Raw genomic sequence first — 16,878 nt, 5'->3', positions numbered from 1 at the left:
ACTCTACCACTTGAGCCACAGAGCCACTTCTGGCTTTTGCTGTTTATGTGGTGCTGAGGAATCAAACCCAGGGCCTCATGCATTCAAGGCAAGCACTCTACCAATGAGCCACCTTCCCAGCCCCACAAATTAAGGTTTCTATCTGAGGGCTCTTTGACAACTGGATCATTCTTGCTTCAACAAACTCATTCCTAAGGCCACCCACCAGAATGGGCTCACTTCCTTCCTGTGGAGAAGGGGAGTTAGGGGCAGGGAAGGGGGGAGAGAGGCACTGTCTACTACATGACTCATGTTCCTTGCCTTGGCTGAGAGGAACTCCCTAAAGTAAGCAGCTGTCCAGAAAGAGCCCACCCACCAGGTGGTATAAAGGCTGAACTGACCTCCATGCCCCCCCACACTCCCAGACAGGACATAAACACACACTCGTCAGCACAAGTGTCTGTAGTGCCTCTTTATTACCAACAGCTGACATTGCCCAGGGCTCAGGGGAAACAAATTAGATCTACTGTGGCATCTGACAGGTATTGCCAAGCTGAGGAGAGGACTGGGCAGTTGTGGGCACTGATCCTGTGGAGGGGTATAAGGCTGCTGTAGAAATGTCCAATGGGAAGCATCTATTTCTTAACTCCCCAAGACAATAAGTTTCTATTCCCTCCTGTGCCCAAAGGGGCAAAGTGCAGACCAGGATCTCTTAGCTACCAGGAGCTAAGAGAGGGAAAAGAGGCAGGGAGAGTTCCCAGCAGGACCAAAGGGAAACCAAAGTTTGAACCCCAGAACAGAGCAGGAACCCCGAATCATGTGCAGTCACAGGATGACGCAGGGAGGCCGGCTGTTGGTGATCTTTTCCAGGGGTTCTCCGTTACTGGCTCTCCGGATGGCCTCGATAAGCTAGAGGGCAGAGGTGTAGAATAAGATGATGGTGCACCGTTGGGGTTGGGGTGTCCCAGAGGGTCCTCCCCGCTGCTGCAAATACTCACGTCTTTCTCATAAGGAAAGCCCCCATTCTCCAGTTTGGAGAACACCAGCTGTCCATTGATCTCAATCTCAAAGGCCCCTGAGAGGGAACAAATGCATGAATGAATGCGGAGAACAGGTAGAAGTCAGGGTCAGGCTTCCTTCTAAGGAAACGTCTCCCTCTCCACCTCCATACTCATCTGTAGTTCCTTAAGCCATCCTCCAACCACGGTGAGCTCAGGCACCTAAAGAAGGTCTCAGCGGTGGACGACCCTCCCCTCCAAACCCACACTAGAGAGGGTCTCGGCTTCAAGCCTCAGGATGGTGAGGGGGTGCGGCTCCCCTGTATTGGTCGGGCATTTGTACTCGGTGCCGGATACAGCTGGCACTTCAACAACAGCAGCCAGGGTGAGGGTTAGACAGTAAGAGGGCTCTGGATTGGAGCACAGAACTGAGTCAGCGGGTGTCCTGAAGGACCTCACCTGTCCCTCCCAGGCGCGACTCAATCTCGATGCCCGGATACTGCTCCTTCACGGCGCTCGCCAGCTCCAGGTAGGTCGCCTCGAAGCCGCAGGGTTCACTGCGGAAAGAGGTGGAGCGGGTGGGGGTGGGTGGGGTTCCGGGGCAGGGGCCTCCCGAGGACCTACCTCCGGCCCGCCCGCCCGCCCGGGGAGCCGCAGGGGCGCCTCCAGCTCCAGCAGCTCACCAGTACTCCACCACGATGCGGACCCCACTGCCCGGCTCGGCCTCCCCGGGAGGGGGCGCTAGGGACGCCTGCCCCGGCTCCCCACTCATCGCTGCCAGCTCCGCTCCGGCCGCCGCTTCCGGGTGCGACGCGGCGCCGCGGACACGTGACGGGGCGGGGCCGCGCGAGGCGCTCGGGCTCCCCCTGCAGGCGGCGTCTAGTAGTACGGCGCTGGAATTTTTCTATGCCCTCAGCTGCGGAGCGTCTCAGGCTAGGCTGGGTGAACCGGTTCACACCTCTGGGCCTGTGAGTGCCAACTTTGCCCCGGTCCCTTCGTGTTTGTAGAACTTTGTGTCTTTTCTTGATCTAATGAACCGTCTTCGATTGCAAAGTCCTTGCCAGTTTACAAAAACCAAGAAGAAATGGTCAGGCAAGCACCACTGGGGATGGGGAAGAGGATGGGAATGGGGTGGCTGATGATAGGAAATAGTTGCCGTTTCTTGCTAACATGGTGGTGGCATATTTGTTTATTTATTTACTATTTACTTATTTAGTGTCCATACTGGGGCTTGAACTCAGGTCCTGGGCACTCTACCACTTGAGTAACATTTCCACTTCCAGCTTTTTGGTGGTTAATTGGAGATAACAATCCCTCAGATTTGTATGCCAGCACTGGCGTCGAACTAGGACACTTAGATCTAAGCTTCCAGAGTCCAGCTTCGATTTTTTTTTTTTTTTTTTTGCCAGTCCTGGGGCTTGAACTCAGGGCCTGGGCACTGTCCCTGAACTACTTTTTGCTCAAGGCTATCAGTGCCACTTCCAGTTTTCTGGGGGTTAACCGGAGATAAGAGTCTCACAGGCAGGGCGCCAATGGGTCACACTTGTAATCCTAGCTACTCAGGAGGCTGAGATCTGAGGATCGCAGTTCAAAGCCAGCTCGAGTAGGAAAGTCCATGAGACTCTTATCTCCAATAAAAATCACCAGAAAACCACAAGTGACACTGTGGCTCAAGTGGTAGAGCACTAGCCTTGAGCTGAAGAGATGAGGGCCCAGAGTTCAAGCCCCACAACCAACAATAACAACAACAACAACTACAAAAGAGTCTCACAGACTTTCCTGCCCTGGCTAGCTTTGAACTGCTATGCTCAGAACTCAGCCTCCTGAGTAGCTAGGATTACAAGCGTGAGCCACCAGTGCCTGGCTAGAAATAGAATTATTGATTGAATGGTAAGTTTATGTTTAAGTTTTCAAGCAATCACCAAAGTGTTTTCCAAAGTGGCTGTACCATTTTACATTCCTAAGGGCAATATAATATATAAGGGTTTGTTTGTCCATATAATTACCAATTTTTTTTTTTTTTGGTCTGATTGTCGTGGGGCCTGAACTCTGGGTCTGGGCGCTGTCCCTCAGCCCTTCAGCTCAAGGCTAGCACTCCACCACTTGAGCCACAGTGCCACTTCTGACTTTTTTTTCTGCTTATGTGGTGCTGAGGAATCGAACCCAGGGCCTCATGCATGCAAGGCAAGCACTCTCCCACTGAGCCACCTTCCCAGCCCACCAATACTTTTTTTATCTGTTTCTTTGGTAACTGTTCTAGCAGGTGTGAAGTTGTAGGTATATTATTGTGGTTTTAATATGCATTTCTCTAATCACTAATGTTGTTGGACATCTTTTCATGTGGTTATTAGCCATTCATATATGTTACTTGAGACATCTATTCAATTTTTTTGCCTAGGCCTTTTTTGGTGTGTGTGTGTGTGTGTGTAGGGGGGTTATGTGTGTCTACCAGTCCTGTGGCTTAAATTCAGGGCATAGGCTTTGCCCCTGAATTTCTTTTGCTATAGTCTAATGCTTGACCACTTGAGCCACAGGTATACTTCCAGCTTTTTTGGTAGTTTATTACAGTTAAGAGTCTCACAGACTTTCCAGTCTGGGCTGGCTTCAAACCATGATCTTCAGACCTCAATCTCCTTAGTAACTAGGATTATAGGCATGAGCTCCTAGTGCCTGGCTTTTGCCTAGTTTTAATTGGGTTATTTATCTCTTTTTAGTGGTATATATGAATTCTTTATGTATTCTGGACATACATTCTGAGACGACTTGCAAATAGTTTCTTTCAGTTAACCTTTTTTTTCTTTTTCTTTTATTACTGGATATTGAAGTCAGAGTCTCAACTGTACCACTGTTATATTCCTCACTTCCCCTTCTTTTCCTTAGTCCTTTGAAGTGCTTTTTTTTTTTTTTTTTAAGTTTTTGGTGTATATGATACTGAGGTTTGAACTCAGAGCCTGCAAGTACTCTGCTACTTGAGCCATACCTCTGGGCCTGAAAAAGTGCAAACATTTTAAATTAGGATGAAGCCTAATCAATTTTTGACCTTCATACTAGTGTGTGTGTGTGTGCACACACATACGCGCACCCAGGGCCTCATGCATGCGAGGCAAGCACTCTACCACTGAGCCACCTTCCCTGCCCCTCAAATGCACTTTATACTAAAATTCATCCTTTAACTGAGCATCAGTAGCTCATGCCTATAATCCTAGCTACCTGGGAGACTGAGACCTAAAGGTTCTCAGTTTAAAACCAGCCCAGGGAGAAAAGTTTCTAAAGCTCCATCTCTAGTTAATCAGCAAAATTGCAGACTGGAGGCATGGTTTGAGAGGCAGAGTACCAGCGATGAGGGAACAAGTACTCTGAGTTCAAACCTGGTACCAGCACAAAGAAAAATAAACTACTCCTTTCGTCAGTTCTGATAAAACACACACATCTGTGCATCCACACAACCCCAAGACAGAACAGTTCCTGATCTCCCACAAATCTCAGTGTCCCCCACTTCCAATCTCCTCTTCAGCCCATCTCTGCTTTCTCACCCCTCTAGAAAGTCATAGACATGAACTCCTATCCCACTTGGCCCTCTAAAGTGGCCCAACCTTCAAATACCAGAAGGATCTTTCCAAAGTGCAAACCTGCTCACTGCTTGGTGCCTCTGCTTCAGGCCCAAATGGAATCTGCAGGGTCTGGCGTCTGCCCACTGCTCCTGCCAGTCTGGACAAACAGGATGGGTGGCTCTCATACCTGGTTTGTAGAACAGTCACCTGAGGGCTTGTCAATACCTTACATTCTTCTGTCTCTGAAGCTGAGGAGTAGCCCAAAGATCTGTTTTTCTCCTCAGCTAAGAGACTGAGGTTGTGGTTCCCAGGCCCTCTTTGAGAAGCACAATAGCTTTTCTCTGTACCTGCTGCTCCTGCCCAGACGTCCAATACCTTACATTCTTCTGTCTCTGAAGCTGAGGAGTAGCCCAAAGATCTGTTTTTCTCCTCAGCTAAGAGACTGAGGTTGTGGTTCCCAGGCCCTCTTTGAGAAGCACAATAGCTTTTCTCTGTACCTGCTGCTCCTGCCCAGACGTCCCGGGGAGTGGGCTCTTTCCCCTCCCTCCCCACTGTCTCTGTATTCCAGGTCTCCGCCTACCTGGGGTTTTGGCATTCTCTGCCTAGTCATCTCCTTCCTAGTGCGGCCGGCTTCCTTGGCTCAATCCTCCCTTCTGCAGAGAGGTGACTCCCTAGCTCCTCGTGTGAGTCACCCTCCCGCCATAATTGCCACAAGTCATTTCATATTTGTGTGAATCTCTGATTCAGGTTAGTCTCTCAGACTGGGTTGCAGGAGGGTAAGGGCGGGTCTGTTATTGTTGCTTACCTCTGCATCCCTAGAACCAAGCAAGAGACATGCTAGGTCCTTAAAATAGTTGAATACCAGAAGGAGTGGATTGCCTTCTCTGCCTTTGCCCTACGCCTTTCCTTGACCCAGGCGACCTTGCCCCGCACCCCGCACTCCCCCCCCCCCCCCCCGCCCCTTTGCTTGGCCTACTGGTTTTTCTAGGAAAACTGTTTGGAGAAAGTTGGGGTGGAGGCCACTCCTCCGAGCTCCCCGGGAGCAGACCTCTTATCACCCCGTGGATTGTTTATTTTCCCAACTGTCACCCTCATCTAGCTTGGAGGTGGCCCGTATCTCTGCCTTTGATCTTGGCCTCCCTGCCCCTCTTCCGGCTCCCCGGTGTTGTTTACCCCGAAAGCTAGCGTTAATTGCTCGAACTGGACTCCCCGGCACCTGGGCTCCAGTTTTCCCCAGATCGCTGTGGCTCCTCCCGTTGGGAACCCGGTTTTAAACCCCTGCGATTTGAGAAGTGGAAAGCGAGAACCCCAGGCCTTGCTCAGAAGGGAGAGGAAAAAACAAAACTGAACTCTGGGTGCCTCTGGAGGAGACCAGACTGGCGGCTGGAGGCCAAGGGTTAGCTAAGGCAGGTGGCTAGACAGTCCCCTTGGCCTGGCTTCTGCGCGCCCTTCCCGGCGCCCTTTGCCCGAGGGGGTGGGCCCCAGAGCGGCAGTCGGGCCCCCGGGCTGGGCCAATGACCTGGCCAGCGTCGCGCGAGGAGGGGCGTGCGGGGAGGGGGCGGGCCGGCTCCCCTTCTTTTCCAGCCCCTCCCCCCCAGGTAAGTCAGGACTCCAGATCTGCTTTGCTCTCCAGGTCCTTACCCCCGCTCCCCCCCCTTCCCACCTCCCCACCCCCACACCTGCTGCCGCGCGGGCTCCGAAGGGCCGAAAAACAATCCCGGTCGCCTCCCGGTCCCCGGAGCCTCCGCCCCGCGCCTCCGGCCCCGCCCCCACCTGCCCAGGGTGATTTTAGTTTCCTTGGGCCTGGGATCTGGATTCCAGGGGCTCCTTCCTCCTCCTCTTCTTCCCCCGACGACGACGTCTCCGTCCAGAGTCGGGTCACTCTGTAGCACCTGTAGAGAGGTCGAATCCGGGCATCTGAAGGGCTAGGGGGTCCCTGAGATCCCAAATACTTTGGACCCGGGGTCCAGCGTCTCTTCTGCAGGTAAGTGGAGGCAGATCGGTCTCAGACAACCTGTTCCGACCCCAGCCGCACCGGGCTGGGCCCCAGGCCGCGTCCGCCGCGGGGCCGAGCCGGGTGGCCGGCGGCCCGGGTGGGTGGAGGGGCGGCCTCCGGGCTCCCCCGCCTCCTCCCCACTTCTTCCCGGCGCCGTGATGTCAGTCAGGCCCGGGCAGGAGCCGGGGAGGGGGGGGGGGGTACCGGGCCGCGGCGTCTCCCCGCCTCAGCCCGTGGCCCCAGGCAGGTGTCCCGGGTCCAGGTAGGAGCCGAAGCGGGCACTCTGTCTCAGAGGTGGGGGGGTCCAGAGACCTGGGGTCCCACGTGGAAAGCCTGGGACGCCCCACGGCGTCGTGGTCCCACCGCCCCGCTCCTCTCCGTCTCTCCTGTTATCCGCTTCTTCCTCACTTGGCACCCCCTGACCTCCTTTCCTGTCCCCCAGATCCCATCCCACCCACCTCCTCCCCCTCGGCTCTCCCATCTCAAACACCCCAGACTCGTCGGTGGGGCGGGGGAGTGATAAGTCTCAGCACCCCCGATTTCCCGCTAAATATTCAGGGACCTTGGGGAAGGGGGTTCGGACGCCCAGGTCGTCCCCACGTCCTAACTCAGTTCAGTTTGCTCCAATGTGGGGTCCCCCAAGACTATTCAAACGCGGGCAGGATGGGGGGGGTGCATTTTGCAATTTGGAGGGCGGTAAAGGGGTTCCCCCAAACAGCTGAAGCTCCATCTTGCTGTTCTCTGGAAAGTGGTCTCCAGCTCTTCCGACTCCTGCCCGGACCTGGGGGTGCTCAGGCCCGGGGATCCCTCCTGGCTTCAGGACTAGGAGATCCGGGAGGTTGGATGGAGGGCTGAGTGCCGTGGGCCTAGGGAGAGTGTGGATGGGGGACCCAGGTGGTCCTGGTTTGATGAGGTTGGGGAAAGACCCCAGGTTGGAGACACCTGTGGGCTAGATGGAACTGACCCCCAACCTTTTTGTCCCCCAGGAATACCCTTGCTGCTTGGTCTGGATTCTGCTCCCAACTCTCTCCTCTTAGAATCCAGCTCTGTGTGTGTGTGTGTGTGTGTGTGTGTGTGTGTGTGTGTGTGTGTGTAACTCTCCCCTTAGAATCCAGCTCTCTCTCTCCCTCCCCCCCCCTCCCTCCCTCTCTCTTTCTCTCTCTCTCTCTCTCTCTCTCTCTCTCTCTCTCTCTCTCTCTCTCTCTCTCTCTCTCTCTCTCTCTCCTCTCCCTCTCCCTCTCCCTCTCCCTCTCCCTCCCTCGTGTGTGTGTGTGTGTGTGTGTGTGTGTGTGTGTAAGTAACTCTCCCCTTAGAATCCAGCTCTGTTTGTGTGTGTACCTTCCCGAAGGCAAAATAATGATTAACTCCACAGGTGACACTTTAACATTCTTACCAAATTAAACTTTAAAAGAGCTGCCCCCCCCCCTTTCTCCTATTGGGTGTTTTTCTTGGAGCGAGAGAGTGGGCGGAGCTTCCCTGTCCAGGGCCTTCCCTCAATTCCTGATCACCTAGAGGTTTCTTTCCTATCCTTTTTTTCACCCCAGCCCTGCATCCTCCAACGGGTAAACTATCCCTAGGAAATCCTGATGGGGCCAGGCCTGTAGTACTGGGCGAGATAGGGAATTCCTGCCACCCAGAGCCTTGCGCTTCCCATCTGGGCCTCTGTGTAGCTCCCCTTCTCTTCCCCTCTCCCTCCCCCCCCTTAGACTCAGGGAAGGTGGCCTTGTTTTCTGTTGGCCCCAAATACTGGGCCTTGCCACCTGCCCTTAGGCCTGCCAGGTGGGGCAAGATTCAGGAAGTAAACAAGGCCGCTGGGAGGGTAGGAAGAAGGGTGGGGCTAGAGGGCTGGGACAGGAGAGGCAGGCTGGGAAGCCAGGGTCTAGAGCTGTGGTGTTGAAGGGACACATTGATTTGAGGGTGTGGATTTCTCCGACAGAATTCTTACTGAAAGCTCAAGACCTTGTGACCTAATGGAGAACCCCTTCCCCATTATCCCCGTAGCTGCACCTCACTTCTGGGCCTGACCCACTCCTCCCCAGCCTGGGGAAGGTCTGAAGGTGGGCCTCAATCTGGAAGCAGTCCCCTTTCCCATGCCAGACTCTAACCTAAATTCACTTCTTCCCCTTCTAAATTTTACCCTCACCGCTGTTGATGTCTCATTTGAAGGAAGGGGAGGCCTTTGGAAGTCCTTCCCCTACTTTACCCTGAAATGCGATGTTAGAAGTGGGGCGTCCCTGGCCTGGGGTTCCTTGAGGCTGCGAAGTGGGTGTCACCTTCCCAGCATTCTGCAGACCTTTCTTTGTGCGCCCTCTTGGGCTTTTATGACTCCACTTCGGCCTCTGTGGCATCCCAAAGGTCCAGGCACTGGAGAGCGTTAGGAAGTTCATCCCCAGGATGGTGTGACAATGTGTGTATTAGGTCAGATGTGTACTAGATCCTCAGGGTGAAAAACACAAGAGAACCTGGCAGGCTTAGAATGGGGAGCTGTGGATGGTGCTTGAGGGGAGTGGGGGGGGGGGGAGAAAGATCTTCACTCTAGATCCAGGTCAGATATTGCCTCTCTCTCCTCCCTTTCTACTGGATGTTGACTTGGGATTGCAGTGGGCAGACTGCAGGTGGACCTGGTCCCGCCTGGCCCAGTGTGGGGAGGAGAGGGATGATGCCAGAGGAGCTGCAGGCTGAATCCTCCTTCCCATTTTGCTCCTTTCCTGGGCTTTCCTCTTCCTCCCAGGCTACCCGTGGGTTAAGGAGTTGGGAGTGGAAGGCATAGGCTGGGTTGTTTGTGTTTCTCCTAAGCCAGGAAGTCTTGTAGATGAGTCAGGGTTGAATGGAGAGCCTGGGGCAGAGGTGTCCCTCCCCTTCCTGACTCACCTGTCCCCCCAGATCCCCTCATGCCCTCACATAAGGGACAGGTGTCTGCCCCATCCCAGGGGTGGGTGGATGGGCTCTGCCAGGTGTCCCAGGCTGCCTTGTAGCCCTGACCCGGTGTCTGGAGAAGAGGTGTGGGTGGGGGCTGGGCCCTCCAAGTCTCAGCATCTGGGACAGAGGACATGCTGTCTCTCTTCTCAGGGGGCATCATTGCCCTTTCTCTCCTGTTTTGCTTGTCCTGGGTGTCAGTGCATCTGTGAGTACTAAGACATGGGAGCCTGGCAGGGGTACCTGATACTCTTAGGCCATGGGGTAGTAAAACAGGTGCACAGTAATTAATTCTTTTAATTTATTTTTTGCTGTTCCTGGGGCTTGAACTCAAGGCCTGGGCTCTGTCCCTGAGCCTTTCTGAGCTCTACCACTTGAGCCATGGCACCATTTCCAGTTTTTTCTTTCTTTTTTTGTTGGTCATGGGGCTTGAACTCTGGGCCTAGGCACTGTCCCTCAGCTCTTCAGCTCAAGACTAGCGCTCTACCACTTGAGCCACTGTACCACTTCTGGTTTACTGAGTAGTTTATTGGAGAAAAGAGTCTCACGGCTTTTCCTGCCCAGGCTGGCTTTGAACTGTGATCTTCAGATCTCAGCCTCCTGAGTAGCTAGGATTACAGGTGTGAGCCATCGGCACCCAGATTGCTTTTTCTGTTTATGTGGTACTGAGGAATTGAACCCAGGGCTTCATACATGTTAGACAAGCACTCTACCATTAAGCCACACTCGCAGCCCCTGTGCGCAGTAATTTGACACAAAGGTTCTAACATGATACTGAAAGGGAGCCATTTGGTCTCAATGTGGCAAATCCAGGGAGGCTTCACAGAGGAAGTGGCTCTGAGCAGGACAAGCAACCTGGGTTGGTTGGGGTGGGGAGGTGACATACAAGGTTTAGAAGCTACTGTGGCCACAGACTGCAGGGCAGGCCTTTCCCTCCCCTCCCTCCTGCTTGCTGTCTTTCACTGCCTCCCTCTCCCCTTTCTGTACATCAGTCATCACTTGCCAGGTGTTGCCACACAGGCTTGGCAACTGGGTCTGGCAACAAAGTGCTGGAAAAACCCTGAGTGAACGAGCACCCCACACCAGGAGTCAGAAGGGGTGGTCTTTTGCCCTGACACTGAGAGCTGAGTCCAGGCATCTGTGGGTACAGCCAGGCGTGTGGCACGGGACCCTCTCAACTCTTGCCCCGAACAGCTCTGGCTGGAGGAAAAGCACCAAGTCCAAACACCGGAGTCACCCAGTGGGGACACCCAGTGCTTCCTTCTCAGAGCCTTAGTGTCCCTTTTTGCAAAATGGGCTCATTCCCTTCTCTGAAGATTCTAGGAAAATCCAGCTAGAGGGTAGCAGTGGCAGTTGAGAGTGACAGCTGTGTGGAGACCACAGGGTTGGGGACAAGGGCACCGAGCGGGCACCGAGTGATTCAATTCAGTCCCCACCTCCCTCTTCTCCCTCAGATGTCATGGAGCTGGATGTGTCTTCACCTCATCTCAGCAGCTCCCCGGAAGACCTGTGCCCAGCTCCTGGGACCCCTCCTGGGACTCCCCTGCCTCCTGATGTCCCCCTTTCAGGGGAGGTGAAGAGGTCACAGCCTCTGCCCATCCCCCCCAGCAGGTATAAATGGGGTGAAGGGACGGGGGAGGGGGCTGGCAGGGGAGGCCAGCCCTGGCTAATCCGAGATGATTCCCTTCCCTCTTTACTTGTCTGCTTTAGGAAACTTCGAGAGGAGGAGCTTCAGGCCACCTCTCTACCATCCATCCCCAATCCCTTCCCTGAGCTCTGCAGCCCTCCAGCTCATTCTCCCATCCTTGGAGGGTCCTCCAGTATGAGGGGACTGCTCCCAAGAGATGTGAGCCGCCTCCATGTGAGTCCCATGGCATAGGGCATTCTGGGCCTGGGTGGGCATGGTGCCTTCTTGGGCAAAGATGGGAGCCTCTTGGTCAGAGGTCTCTGAGAACACAGGAAGGCCTGGGCACCGGTGGCTCACATTGGTAATCCTAATTGCTCAGGAGGCTGAGATTTGAGCATGGAAGTTTGAAGCCAGCCTGGGCTGGAAAGGTCATATCTCCCACTAGTCAAAAAGGCCAGAAGTTGGAGGCCTGGTTCAAGTGGGGCCTTGAACAGAAAAGCCAAGTGAGAGCTGAAGGCCTTGAGTTCAAGCCCAGTACTGGCACCAAAAAAAAAAAAAAAAGGAAGAGAGCAAAAGAATCCCCCTTTTCCTGCCCCCAAGTCATTTGCAACTCCTGGGGTGCAGGTAGTGAAGGTGTACAGCGAGGACGGGACCTGCCGGTCTGTGGAGGTGGCTGCCAGCACCACAGTTGGCCATGTGTGTGAAATGCTTGTGCAGAAAGCTCACGCCTTGAGCGATGAGAGCTGGGGACTAGTGGAATGCCACCCCCAGCTAGCACTGGGTAAGTCGGGGTCCCAGGAGCTTGAGTGAGCTGGTTGGCCATGCCTGACATTTGGGGTCAGATTTGATTAATTCCCATGAATCCATGCTTTTTTTTTTTTTTTGCTCTTGACCCCAGAGCGGGGTTTGGAGGACCATGAGTTTGTGGTTGAAGTACAGGCAGCCTGGCCTGTGGGTGGAGACAGCCGTTTGGTCTTTCGGAAAAACTTCGCCAAGTATGAACTGTTCAAGAGCTCCCCAGTGAGTGTGTTTGAGGGGAGGAGGGTTGTGACTGCAGGGACACTGTGGGTCCCGAGCCTGCATCCTTGATCCCTGACCCCTGACCCTTCTCTGCTCCAGCACTCCCTGTTCCCAGAAAAGATGGTCTCTAGCTGTCTGGATGTACACACAGGTGTATCCCATGAGGACCTCATCCAGGTGAGGGGGTCCCCCACTTCACTGTAGTCACAGTTCCTCAGAATGATCCAATGATTGTTCACCCTGAAGCCCCTGTGTGATTGTATATAACTTTCTAGCCAGGTGCCAGTTAGTGGCTCATGCCTATAATCCTAGCTACTCAGGAGGCTGAGATCTGAGGATTGCCATCTGAAGCCAGCCCGGGCAAGAAATTCCTTGAGACTCCTTAACTCCCAATAAACTACTCATAAAAGCTGGAAGTGGCAGCTTTCTTTTGCTTACCTTCAGCAAAAGAAGCTCAGGGACAGTGCCCAGGCCCAGAGTTTAAGCCCCAGGACTGGCAAAAAAAAAAAAAGACACTTTCTAGGCTGGAAGATGAGTTTCTTATCTGTTAAATGGGGCTAGCCAGTGCAGGTGTGAGCCAACCTTCCCTAGGATTAAAATCCAGGCCCTTCACTCCCCCTCTCTCCTGTCTCAGAACTTCCTGAATGCTGGCAGCTTCCCAGAGATCCAGGGTTTCCTGCAGCTGCGGGGCTCAGGCCGCAAGCTTTGGAAACGCTTCTTCTGTTTCCTGCGCCGCTCTGGACTATATTACTCCACCAAAGGCACCTCAAAGGTAAGGTCTGGAGGGCACCATCCCTAGTCCTTTGCATACCCCTGCCCCCTGGAAACTCCTGGGCCCTTCTCTCCCTAAGCTCCCCCTGACCCTCTGCTGCTCTTCCTACTCCTGTGGGTCTGGCAGCCTCTAGGTCATGCCCTCACGCCCCTCAACCCCTGCCCAGCTTACCTCTCCCAGGAGGTAGCAGGTGACCCAAGTTCAAGATAGACTATACTTGTATATTTGCTATGTGATCATGGGTCCTTTCCCATCCCTCCCCTCCCTGGTCTTGAAATCTCACCTGGTTTGCAGTAAGGAGGGGGCCAGTATTGAGGAGATAGCATCTGCTTACACCAAGTTCTGCTTCCCTGTGCTGCTCAGGATCCAAGGCACCTGCAGTATGTGGCAGATGTAAACGAGTCCAACGTGTATGTAGTAACTCAGGGCCGCAAGCTCTATGGGATGCCCACGGACTTCGGCTTTTGTGTCAAGGTAACCATGGCTAGCCTGGCCTGGCGTGACCTTGGGGGATGGTCAGAGCAACATAGGCCCCCAAGATCTTACCTTGGGCTTCTGAGCTCTATTTTAGGGACCTTGAACTGTGGGAAACCACTGGGTCTTCTCCTGCCCCCATGGAGCTCTGCCTGGAGATCTGATTCCAAATGCAGATCTGAGATCAGGCTATTTTCTCTCGCACTAGCCCAACAAGCTTCGAAATGGCCACAAGGGGCTTCACATCTTCTGCAGTGAAGACCAACAGAGCCGCACCTGCTGGATGGCTGCCTTCCGCCTCTTCAAGGTGAGCCTGCATAGGGTGGGGCACTGGAAGGGCCCCCAGCATAGAGGAGAAGGCCTAGCACTGCTTTGTGAATTCTACTGAGGACAGCTTTGTTCCGAGTCCTCATCCCACCCTTATCCAAGGCAGAAACAGCTCTGCTTTTGGGGTATCATAGCCCAGACCCCCAGATCCTCTTGACCTTGAGTCCTCTTTCTCTCCCCACCCTCAGTATGGGATGCAGCTGTACAAGAATTATCAGCAGGCCCAGTCTCGCCACCTGCGCCCATCCTATTTGGGTTCCCCGCCTCTGGTGAGTGTGTACAGCATTGTGCAGGAAGGCACCCCAGTCCTGGCCTGGAGCAGATGTCTTGAACTCTCCTCTCCCCATTCGGATCCATTTCCAGAGGAGCGTCTCAGATAATACGCTGGTGGCTATGGACTTCTCTGGCCATGCTGGACGTGTCATCGAGAACCCCCGGGAAGCTCTGAGTGCAGCCTTGGAGGAGGCCCAGGCCTGGAGGGTGAGAGGCCTGCACCCATCTGCATGTCTGCCAGGACTCCTCTCTATATCTTTGTGGAGTTGGGAGAAAGAGAAGAGCTCAGGGAGGGCCCTAGCTAGGTGTTACCAGGCAGTTCTCCCAACCCTGTATCCCCTACCTCTCTGCAGAAGAAGACAAACCATCGCCTCAGCCTGCCCACTCCCAGCTCTGGCACGAGCCTCAGTGCAGGTAGGTGAAGGCCCAGGGGCCCTCAGGGTGGGGCTTCTCAGCTTCTAAGCATACCAGTCCAAGGATGGCTGTCCCCTTCCCCAACTGATAGCCCATCTGTTCCCTCCATCCCAGCCATCCACCGCACACAGCCCTGGTTCCATGGACGCATCTCCCGGGAGGAAAGCCAGCGGCTTATTGGGCAGCAGGGCCTAGTGGATGGGTAAGGGCTTGCGCTGGGCCATGTGGGTAGCGGATCCATCCTTTACAGAGACCTTGGGGCAAGGCACAGTTATGCATGTTTGATAATGTTGCCTGATTTCTCCAAAGCCTGTTCCTGGTACGGGAGAGCCAGCGGAACCCACAGGGCTTTGTCCTGTCCTTGTGCCACCTGCAGAAAGTCAAGCATTATCTCATTCTCCCAGTGAGTAGCTCCCTCGTTCCCAGGAGCCTCCACTCCCTGCAGGACTACCACCAGCCCGTCTCTCATCAGCCCCTCACAAGTTGCTCCCTGGCCCATTATGAGTCTCCTGATTTTCCCTGTGTAAAAAGTGGGAGCTGGGCACTGGTGGCTCATGCCTGTAATCCTAGCTACTCAGGTGAGATCTGAGGATCATAGTTCAAAGCCCGCCTGGACAGGCAAGTTCGTGAGACTCTTATCTCCAAGTTAACCACCAGAAAACTGGAAGTGGCACTGTGGCTCAAGTGGTAGAGCGCTTGCCTTGAGCTGAAAAGCTGAGGAACAGCGCCCAGGCCCAGAGTTCAAGCCCCACAACCAACAACAGATAAAAGAAGTGGGAACCTCCAAGCTAGGCATGGTGGTAGCTACTTGGGAGGCAGAAACAGGAGGCCCAGACTAGACAAAAGGTAGAAAACTGTCTCAAAAATCAAATGATGGGGGCTGGGAAGGTGGCTCAGGGGTAGAGTGCTTGCCTTGCATGCCTGAGGCCCTGGGTTCGATTCCTCAGCACCACATAAGCAAAAAGAAAAAAGCCGGAAGTGGCGCTGTGGCTCAAGTGGTAGAGTGCTAGCCTTGAGCTGAAGAGCTGAGGGACAGTGCCCAGGCCCAGAGTTCAGGCCTCATGACCGGACCCAAAAAAAAAAAAAAAAGGGCTGGGAAGGTGGCTCAGTGGTAGAGCGTTTGCCTTGCATGCATGAGGCCCTGAATTCGATTCCTCAGCACCACATAAGCAAAAAGAAAAAAGCCGGGAGTGGCGCTGTGGCTCAAGTGGTAGAGCACTAGCCTTGAGCTGAAGAGCTGAGGGACAGCGTCCAGGCCCAGAGTTCAGGCCCCATGACTGGACCCCCCCCCAAAAAAAAAATCAAATGATGGTCAGACATAAGCCTTTGGTGGAGATCTGAGGATCACTGTTTAAAGCCAGCCTTTAGTAGAAAGTGGTAGAGCACTAGCCTTGAGTAAAAGGAGCTCAGGGACAGTGCCTAGGCTCTGAGTTCAAGCCCCATGACCAACCAAAAACAAGAAAGGAAGGAAGAGAGGGAGGGAGAAAGGAAGAGAGGGAGGGAAGGGAAGGAAGGAAAAGAAAAGTGGGGACCTTCAGCCCTGCCCCAGGAGGCAGCTCCTCAGCCTCGTGTTCTGTTGACCTTCTGTCCTCCGGCACACCCAGAGCGAGGATGAGGGCTGCCTCTACTTCAGCATGGATGATGGCCAGACGCGCTTCACGGACCTGCTGCAGCTTGTGGAGTTCCACCAGCTGAACCGAGGCATACTGCCCTGCCTGCTGCGCCACTGCTGCACGCGCGTGGCCTTCTGAGGCCACTTGAGCGGTCTCCGTTGGTGGCAGGTTTGCCACGGCCCCTCATGCAGTGAACTGGGGAGATGCTGGGAGTGGGGATGAATGATTGAGGGGCTTCTCCCACTCCAGTTTTCTCCTTTAAACCTTTGCCTCCATCAGGCAGAATCCTCCCTCCCCCATCCACACATCCACCCTGGCCATCCTCATCCTGTTCCTCAGAGGCACACGCTTGGGGAGCCCTGTCCCCCATTGTGGAGTTCTGGGATATGATGAGAGAAATGGCCACAGCCCAGGTGGTCTCATGCCCCACCCTTTATACAGACTGAGAGGCCAGTTGATCTGCTCTGTTTTATACCAGTGACAATAAAGACTATTTTTTGATAAATTCATGGGTTGTGTTTGGCAAAAACTGAACCAAGGAAAGTAGGTCCTAATGAAGACTGTTGGTGACTGCTCAGTGGGCACATCATGGTCAGCCTGGGCATGGCAGTCTTGGTTATATGAGAACTTCTGGTGCCCAGCATGGCACCTGGCACAGATAGTACCCAATAAAGAATTTGGGCAGTAAAGAACTGTCAGGCAGGTGAGATTTCCTGACAGCCTAGACCTACAGAGGTGACTCTTAACAGGATTTGGGGACTGGGAAGGAGTTGAAAGACAGCACCCTGTTCTTAGCAAGTCCCTCCTTGCTGGTAAGTGGCCAGTGAGTCCTGGAAAACACATCTGTGTATCTACACCACTCTCAAGATGGGACAACCCTTTCCACAAGTCCCTGCTCTTCCTACTGCTGGCCCCCAC

At 54.1% G+C, this 16,878-nt stretch overlaps 2 protein-coding genes across 3 annotated transcripts; one reads left to right on the top strand and one right to left on the bottom strand.

Annotated features, from left to right (window-relative positions):
- Positions 1-436: 436 nt before the first annotated feature.
- Positions 437-1,802, bottom strand: Mien1 (migration and invasion enhancer 1). Its single transcript, XM_042674200.1, has 4 exons — positions 1,661-1,802; positions 1,437-1,534; positions 978-1,054; positions 437-888 (listed from the first exon to the last, which is right to left on the bottom strand). Exons 1-4 carry the CDS (start codon positions 1,747-1,749, stop codon positions 805-807), a joined length of 348 nt encoding a protein of 115 aa, XP_042530134.1. The 5' UTR covers positions 1,750-1,802; the 3' UTR covers positions 437-804.
- Positions 1,803-6,417: 4,615 nt separating this feature from the next.
- On the top strand, positions 6,418-16,465 carry Grb7 (growth factor receptor bound protein 7). 2 transcript variants are annotated; one of them, XM_042674197.1, is made up of 15 exons: positions 6,418-6,512; positions 10,895-11,051; positions 11,151-11,301; positions 11,692-11,848; positions 11,966-12,087; positions 12,187-12,264; positions 12,722-12,859; positions 13,223-13,333; positions 13,542-13,640; positions 13,849-13,929; positions 14,024-14,140; positions 14,287-14,347; positions 14,462-14,549; positions 14,657-14,750; positions 15,952-16,465. In XM_042674197.1, the coding sequence occupies exons 2-15, from the start codon at positions 10,900-10,902 to the stop codon at positions 16,096-16,098; spliced, it is 1,596 nt and encodes a 531-aa protein (XP_042530131.1). In that variant the 5' UTR covers positions 6,418-6,512; positions 10,895-10,899; the 3' UTR covers positions 16,099-16,465. The 2 variants fall into 2 exon arrangements, with proteins under 2 accessions (XP_042530131.1, XP_042530130.1); XM_042674196.1 differs by having other exon boundaries at positions 11,148-11,301.
- Positions 16,466-16,878: the final 413 nt, after the last annotated feature.

This window comes from Dipodomys spectabilis, unplaced genomic scaffold, assembly GCF_019054845.1.
Source record: "Dipodomys spectabilis isolate Male_0828 unplaced genomic scaffold, ASM1905484v1 ptg000018l, whole genome shotgun sequence".
Lineage (NCBI taxonomy): Eukaryota > Metazoa > Chordata > Mammalia > Rodentia > Heteromyidae > Dipodomys > Dipodomys spectabilis.
The sequence above is the reverse complement of the archived record's forward strand: the minus strand, read 5'-3'. Positions and strand labels throughout refer to the sequence as shown.

Bases quoted from the DNA above. Each gene is read 5' to 3' on its own strand.
- Mien1 (XM_042674200.1), bottom strand. From the start codon at position 1,749: ATGAGTGGGGAGCCGGGGCAGGCGTCCCTAGCGCCCCCTCCCGGGGAG. The intron at 1,535-1,660 runs GTGAGCTGCTGG...CTCTTTCCGCAG, and splicing joins CGCATCGTGGTGGAGTACTG to TGAACCCTGCGGCTTCGAGG. The intron at 1,055-1,436 runs GTGAGGTCCTTC...GTTCCCTCTCAG, and splicing joins GTCGCGCCTGGGAGGGACAG to GGGCCTTTGAGATTGAGATC.
- Grb7 (XM_042674196.1), top strand. From the start codon at position 10,900: ATGGAGCTGGATGTGTCTTCACCTCATCTCAGCAGCTCCCCGGAAGAC. The intron at 11,052-11,147 runs GTATAAATGGGG...ACTTGTCTGCTT, and splicing joins CTGCCCATCCCCCCCAGCAG to TAGGAAACTTCGAGAGGAGG. The intron at 13,641-13,848 runs GTGAGCCTGCAT...CCCCACCCTCAG, and splicing joins CTGCCTTCCGCCTCTTCAAG to TATGGGATGCAGCTGTACAA.